This window comes from Astyanax mexicanus, chromosome 2, assembly GCF_023375975.1.
Source record: "Astyanax mexicanus isolate ESR-SI-001 chromosome 2, AstMex3_surface, whole genome shotgun sequence".
Classification (NCBI taxonomy): domain Eukaryota; kingdom Metazoa; phylum Chordata; class Actinopteri; order Characiformes; family Acestrorhamphidae; genus Astyanax; species Astyanax mexicanus.
Window position 1 is genome coordinate 48,887,490 of NC_064409.1, and position 8,149 is coordinate 48,895,638.

The 8,149-nt window shown below is 40.9% G+C and overlaps 1 protein-coding gene across 1 annotated transcript; it reads right to left on the bottom strand.

Moving 5' to 3' along the window:
* Nucleotides 1-1,506: 1,506 nt before the first annotated feature.
* adck2 (aarF domain containing kinase 2) lies at nt 1,507-7,381 on the bottom strand. Its single transcript, XM_007235191.3, has 8 exons — nt 5,657-7,381; nt 5,244-5,390; nt 5,014-5,142; nt 4,816-4,911; nt 3,517-3,762; nt 3,253-3,381; nt 3,087-3,140; nt 1,507-2,544 (listed from the first exon to the last, which is right to left on the bottom strand). Exons 1-8 carry the CDS (start codon nt 6,527-6,529, stop codon nt 2,401-2,403), a joined length of 1,818 nt encoding a protein of 605 aa, XP_007235253.3. The 5' UTR covers nt 6,530-7,381; the 3' UTR covers nt 1,507-2,400.
* Nucleotides 7,382-8,149: the final 768 nt, after the last annotated feature.

Below are 8,149 nucleotides of genomic sequence, written 5' to 3' on the forward strand. Positions count from 1 at the left end.
GAGGGGAGGGGCGGGGCTTCCCCCACACTAAACAGCTCTCCACAAAACCAGCTAGCTGATTGGCTGTTTCTCCTGAAAGGCGGGACTTTCTCCTTGAACCGGCACCACGATTGGTTAAGAGACACACAGCGGTCAGTGCATTGTCGCCTGTGGCCTAATTATTATTTTTTTTAGTATAATACGGGAAATTTACGGGAAAATACTAATACGGGAGGACGGCGGGAAAGAGGAGTAAAATACGGTAGTTTCCCGGCCAAAACGGGAGACTTGACAAGTATGGAATCAGAATGGCCTATAGTGAAATCAGGGAAAAATTATTTGCTCACACATGGTACATGTGGGTCACTTTTGTAAAAAAAAAAAAAAATGCAGCCATTTTGTTTTCCTTTAATATCAGGTGGTCGTCACAGAAATCTCTATATTGCTGATAGTTTACTCTTCACTACATTCATCCACCTTAAGCTTGGGCTATGTGGACGTTGTGATGAGCACATCAAATTAAATTCATCAGTAATAGACTCAGATATATACAGATTAATAAATAAAGGATACAGGGGGAATGGATGCAACGGAACAAACATTACTTTAGTCATATTTCAACCACATTTCACCGTTAAAGATGGGTTGTGAGCCAGCTGGAATGGTTCACACCCAGTATCTGGAGCATACCTGGAATCATCCAGGCATGGACTGCAAGGAATGACCAACAGTCCATCAAATGGTTCTGCACACTAATCGTTCATACCCAGGAGCAATTTGGCATTGCCTACTCAGCCATAATGTGTCGTTTTGGGAGTAGCTGTTTTGGGAGTAGTGTTTCTGCCATTGTGTTTTAAGTAATAAAAAAAATGATAAAGGTCTCACTTTCATCATCTGGCATGTTGTTTGTTTAACTGTAAATAACATGCAGGTCTATGAGATTTCCAAATCATTGAATTTATTGTTTTTATTTACATTTATTGTAATATAGTGATATGTCAAAAAGCATGCTTAAACAGAACGATTTAAAATGATACTTAAAGATATTAGTGTGTGGAAATAGTAACTAAACTAAAGCACTAGACAGCAGTAAAATATTACACCATGTGAAGCAGCATTGCTCCTCGGGTGGCTTAATTATTATGATTATTCTACATTACATTGGCTTAATTGAAGAATGCAAATCCTTAACTGTGATACAGATAGAATTAATTAAAATTAATTTAATTACAGTACTTTTTCTTTCTTGCAATACACACTCTATCGTGCCCCCGAGTGTAATTAACACAATTTGAGGCCTTCGCCACAAGAAGACAACATGCAGAGGAGCAGTCTTACAGAAGGTAGTTATAGATTAGCCTCATTAGTAATTATAGAACTGCAGACCTAAACTGCAAACACCAGCGCTTTCTGTACTAATCATAAACACAGAAATAAACAACTGCATGTGCCTCATCACGCATGATACAAATGAAGCCTAAGAAGTAGAAATGTAGTGTAAACTAACAGAGAAACACTGAGAGGTGGTTGGTATTGGTGAACACGTTTAATACAGGAGTCTGAGCACAGAAAAGCAAAATGTTCTTACCGACAAAGTAAATAAATCAATAAAACAAAATAGATAAGGATTTTTTCGGGGGGTTGGCAAAAGAAAAAATAGCCATGCAGAACATAATACAAGACAATTGTGCAAAATATATAAGATTGTACTTCATCAGTTTTATAGTGGTGACAAATCTGATGTTAGATAAAATTTTCCAGTCTAAAATTAAGTCTATACATCAGTTACCGTATCATAGGACACTGACTGCTTAAGTATAACCCTGAGGTTGCCCACAATAAAATGAGACACACCAACATAAATAACACTACTTTCACACTTTAGAATATTACTGGCTAATTATTCTCACTGGGATTAAATTCACAGTGTACCAAATAGTGCTTCTAAGAATGTGTGGACCTCTAGGTTTCATTGCATTGTTAGGGCATGTATGTCATCTGGATTCTTAGTGTAAAACCTTGACTGTTCACATTTCCTGAACCCTTTCATTATTACTTCGTTCAGATGCAAATCTTAGGGAAATTCTCAATTTGATTAGGCTGTAACTCAAATCAAAATGTATCTGTACCTCATTGTTCATAATTTTTATTCCAGTCAAGAGAATGAGGTCATCAGTTGATATTGTAAAGGAGTGGCAAAGGGAAAGACCCAGAGTAAGTTAAAAAATTTACTGTAGATTTATTTGCACCTTTATTTTTAACAGAATGAACACCTGTTAAACCCTCAATTTATCCTTGCCTAATTAAAAATCTATTACCAATCCATTCCTAATTAATCCCCTAGATGTTTCTCATTTGTCAAAGCTAACTGGACGCAAACAGGCTCATTGTGTTCAGGTGGCCCCAGTTCAATGCAGAAGCTCAGGAGAGAAGTGAAGCACAATTCTTCAGCAGCAGAGGCTTAGCGATCTCCAGCAGGTCCAGGTTAGGGTCCAGTGATCTGCCCAGGCCTTCCAGTACCATGATGGCAAACACAACGGAAGCAAAGTTACTCTCCAGCTTCACCTGCAACAGGATGAACAACAGCTAAACATACTTGTTACACAGAAACATCATCTCAAAATAATTAATAATTTTTATTTTTTTCCCCCCCCATTTTCTCCCCAATTTAGCACAGCCAATTTCCCAACCCACTCATTAGGACTCTCACTATCCCACTAGTAATGCCCCAACACACCAGGAGGGTGAAGACTACCACATGCTTCCTCCGATTCATGTGAAGCCAGCCACCGCTTCTTTTCGAGCTGCTGCTGATGCAGCATTGCTGAGCAGCATCACAGCACGCTTGCAGGAAAGCGCAGCGGCTCGGCTCCGGTACATCAGCTCACAGACGCCCTGTGCTGCGGACATCACCCTATGAGTGATGTGGGGAGAGAGCGCCATCTACCTACCCGGAGGGAGCAGGGCCAATTTAGCTCAATTTAGCTGAGTGCCGGAAGCTTGATGGCAAAACTGCATGAGCGGGGGTTCGAACCTGCACAATTCATCTGAATCAGACTTGATTATTCCCAGTAAATATAATGAAGAAAAGTTTTTACTTCACATACCTTATGGCGGATGAGCAATCCAAACACTCGAGACAGCAGATCTGCCACCTGAATCTTAGAAGAATACAGAAGCAAAGAGTGAAATCTCAAGAAGTATTGGATCATACAACATATAAAGTTGGAATGGTCTGCTGAGAGTTGCAGGTGTGTGTTCTAGCTGCAGTACCTTCCCCAGAGAAAGAGTGTCGCTGAGTGCGTGGTTCACAAGCTCAGACATTTCCTTTTTGAATCGAGGCACATCCTTGCACTCACTGGCCCTGGCATGTTTCAGAATCAACTCGGCTACACGTTCTCCCTAACAGTACAACATGCAGATTAAATACACAAACATAAAAAACTCATTTAAATAGATACACAGAAAACAGACTGCGCTGAAACACACACACAAGCCATCTGTTTCACAGTACATGTTAATTTTGGCTTCTGATACCTGTCTGAGAGCAACAGCAGTGAAAACCGCTCTCAGGTTGCACAGGTCGTTCTCACTGAGCTGGGCCACAATCCCAGCATCCAGCAGCACCAGTCGGAGCGGAGGAGGAGTCGGCCTCATGCTGACCACCACTGTGTCCCACAGGTCTGTCAGGGTGGCCCTGTCTTGAGGTCCAGCCCCCTGATCGCTCTGCACTAGGATATTCCCTGGGTGGAGGTCTCCGTGGACAAAGTTATCCACAAACACCTGCACAAAACAAGCAAAGACTGTAAAACAAATGCATTCATAAACTAAAAGATTCTCTTACAAAGAGGCTCTTTAAATCAATGCATAAAATAAAATAAAAAAGCTTTTATTAAGAATCGACTGGTCACATAATAGGAGCTTTTATTAAAATATATAAGATCTAAGGTTTCACAATATATCTTTTCAGCATTGTGACATAAATAGCAGTGACCGATGAACGCAGTGAGTCCATTGTCAGGTAATGCAAATTTAATTAATGTTAAAAATTATTTTATAAATTAAAAGATACTGAAATTAAATGAATGTGTTGAAGCTCCGATGGACACCAGCACCTCTAACCTACTTTTGTTACATGAGCACATATATTTAGAAACTGGAGTAGCAAATACCAGTGATGCAATATTTTCAGTGTCAACGTCATGTGACAAATGTCAAGTATCTAAACAGGAACACTGATACAACTTTCCATTAGATAGTTAAAATATATATTAGAATAACCAAATATCAAATTTACAACAATGTTGCAAAAGAATAAACCTATACAATATGACTTCATTGTTTTTTCTTGTGATGCCTCAAATGGCCATCAAATACCATATGCAATACATACTGTATGTTAATTATGAATCCAGTCACACAATATTTTCAAGGGTCAAATGGCAATTTTTCAAGAAATATGTGTGTGGGGTTGACAAAAAAAAGTGTGTCAGTGGTCAGTGACTGAACGGTGGAACCCTTTTTTGTATAATCTAGAATAATTTCCCCTAATCTGAGTAACCCTATAATCAAGAGTTTGAATTGAGAATCGAAGTAATACCTTTGTGTCTCCCAAGGTTTCTTCCTCCTCTAGTTCTGAGTGAAATGTTTTGAATGAAATGTTTTGTCTGTTTCTTTGTCCTGTGACCACATTTCTGTAAAGCTGCTTTGTAAGTTGTAAAAAGCACTATAAAAAATAAATTTGATTTGATTAATGCTTCTATGTAGATCTATTTCATGTACTAAAGTGAACGTGGAGTGAAAAGGTCAGCTAGACTTTAGTTGATAAAGACGCACCATTTTGAGCAGAGTGTCCACTCCCATTCGGGCAATTCTCTGCTTGACAGCTGCGGGAACTTCCGATTTGAGGTAACTAGAAATGGGTTCACTTTCCTGAAAAAAACAAACAACAAAAAACATTAGTACCAACAGCTTAAATAATATATGAAGAACAAGGTTTAACCAAAGCGCTGGTGAAAATCGACTGCAAATCACCTCATATGTCTCCACCAGGACAGTCCTGGTGACAAATGGTCTCAATGGAGTTGGAAACTTGACATATTCCAAGTCCTTGAAGTTATTCTTAAACCGTTCAATGTTCCTTGCTTCAAAGCGAAGGTCTATCTGCAGCCAATGAAAAGAAAAATGCACTCACATACAAAAGATCAAAGAGAGTGTCATGGTTTCCTGTTTAGGCAGGGTTCAATAAATATGGATAATGCTACCTGTTTGGTCATGAGCTTCTCAAATTCATCCACCACCTCAGGCAGACTGAGCCACTTAAGGCCAGGTAAGAAGCTGATGAGCACGCTTCCCACCTTCATAAGAATCAGGTCTATTTGAACTTGTCTTCTGATGCCAGGATGAAGCACCTGCATTAATAGAGAGAGACAAGAGATGCAACATGTTTACTTATATAATACATTATCCAATTATTACTCAATCCAAAGCGGATACTAGATGTAATATACTATCAGTACCTAACTTTGGAAATGACTCTAGTGACAAAAATGCAAAATCTATTAAAACAATTGCATAGTTTCAGTGATCAAAATATAGTTATTAGGAATATACACAAAACAGCAAAATGCTTAGAAATATATAAATGCAGCCCAGGAAGATCTTATTTTAGCCTTACCTTTATTGCCACCGGCATGAGACAATCCTCTTCTGTGTACTTTCTACGAGTGTATGGAAATTCAGCAGTGCTCTCCTGGCCCTCTGACAGCTCCTCCACCTTCCCTACCTGCTCCGACCCCAACCAGTGGTTTATAGCATTCCCAAGCCCAGGGATCTCCCACGCTTCGAGCAGGTCCTCTTTCTCAAGGCTCTCCACCAACTCCTGGAATGCCGGGTCCTCCACACTCGAGACTCGAGCCTTGGCCCTGTACACTTGTGCCACACAGCCTGAACCGACAGGCTCCTTGCTGTCGAACACAAACAGCTGCCTCCAGCCCTCACCGAAGGCCCGCTTCAGACATTGCTTAGTGTGAGCCCAGGAGTGGGACTGAACTCTCACATGGAGACGTGAAAAGCGGTCACAGAACTCCTGGGAGAAGATGTCCCGTCGTGTGCTGGCCCACTGACCAAGCTTGATGAACGTTGGACCAGAGGACTCTGTGACCCACAGCAGGGCACTGAGCCAACAGGAGGCCCAGCGCTGTGAGAGAAGGGTCAGGGGGTAGAGCAGCAAGATGGGGGTGAACTTGAACAGGAGTACCAAGGCACGGATGCTTAGTCTCAGGATGAAAATGAGCCTGTAGACCTGCACTCTGGCAACTGAAGACTTCTTCTCTGCAGTCCTCTGAGGAAGTACTGCCTCCTGTGCTGAGGCATATGTGACACTTCCAACAACACCCCAACAAAACAGGGCCACTTTGGGAGTCTGAGAGAAAAGTGGACCCCGTTTGATGAGAAAAGTTCTGCATGGTGTCAATCGAACTGACACTGAAACTCTGTGAATGGAGCACCTGAGGCTTTGGAAAATGCTCTTTGCACAAAATGCAGACATTGTGATGTAGCCTCGTTTATATTTTAGGTCTTAAGCCTTAGTTGGTGCTTAGTTGATATTCTAATCTTGGTACAGACTTCCAACAGGCTGTATTTGAGCTACATTTGACTGGACTGCATTGTGAAAGTCTACTAACTGTTTCCAATTACAAAAAAAATAAAACTTACAGTAACACCAAAGCTGCTCTCAGTGGAAACCTGCTACACCAAATTTTACTGCACATAAGGCTGTAAAGGTAAAACTTAGTAAATACTGATACTATGCCATTTCAGATTCTACAAACACATCAGCACACGCAGCACGCAAACACAGTTCTAATACAAATCATTTTGCTGTTCGCCATTCAACTCAACTCACTCATCCAGAGCTACAGTCAGATAAACAGACGCTGCTGTGCGTCTCAGTCCCCGCGCTCAGCCTTCACTAAAGATCTTCACTAACACTGACTGATTCAGTTATCTTACTGAAACACTCCACCAGCGATACGCGGAGTTACCCTCAGCCCCGCAGCCGCTTTCAGCTTCCAGCATGTTTACATTCATTCATACTCAGCTGTGTATATGCGGCTCATAGTACACTGCTCTACCTTTAAATAGGTCCGTGCAGAAACACACTCTGCCCTTTGTTCCGGAGATAAACATTTTTTATTGTACGAAGAACATGCATATAGTATATTTGAATAAATAAACACATGATTAGTTGTTTCCACATCATCACAAAATATACAGTTATTTGTTTCAATAACAACTGGTATTGTGTTCAGATTATTGTGTTCAAAATTATTCAACCCTCACTGCAGTAAAGTGTTTTAGCAAGTTTAACGTTTATGTTTGATCTTGTTCACAATCAGATCAAATAAGAACGTATAATATAGTACACAAACGCAACTTAAATTACATTTTTTTTCCCTTTTTGTAATTTTATCATTGTCAAAATTATTCAACCACTTAGTCACGTAAAACATTAGTATCTAGTACATCTCCCTTTTACGCATCTCGTGCTCTTTATCAGGCCGTGTGCTTTTACGCATCTCGTGCGCTTTTACGCATATCATGCGCTTGGGTGTTGTTGCCATGCAATACAAGTGGCAGAAGTGCCAGCTGGGTCCCAATAGAAACCAAATCAACAGTTAAGCTTTCTAGCTTTAGTATCGTCTTTTAATTGAAGATTAAACTTTAAGTATTATTACTGCCATCAACTGCTGTGGGATTCTTCTCTGTGTAGCATTAAGCAGGGCTTTGAGTCCAATAATGAGAACGTTTGTGCTTTCACGCAGCTCGTGCGCTTTTACGCATCTCATGGGTTTTTACGAATCTCGTGCGCTTTTACGCATATCGTGCACTTTTACGCATCATCTCGTGCGCTTTTACACATTTTGTGCGCTTCTAAGCACGTCGTGCGCTTTTACGCATGACGTGCGCTTTTGTGCATCTCGTGCGCTTTTACGCATACCGTGCGCTTTTAGGCATCTCGTGCGCTATTACGAATCTCGTTCGCTTTTACGCATCTCGTGCGCTTTTATGCATGCCGTGCGTTTTAACGCATCTCGTGCGCTTTTACACAGTGGGTGTTGTTGTTGTCATGCAATACAAGTGGCAGGTGAAGTGCAGCAGGTTCCCA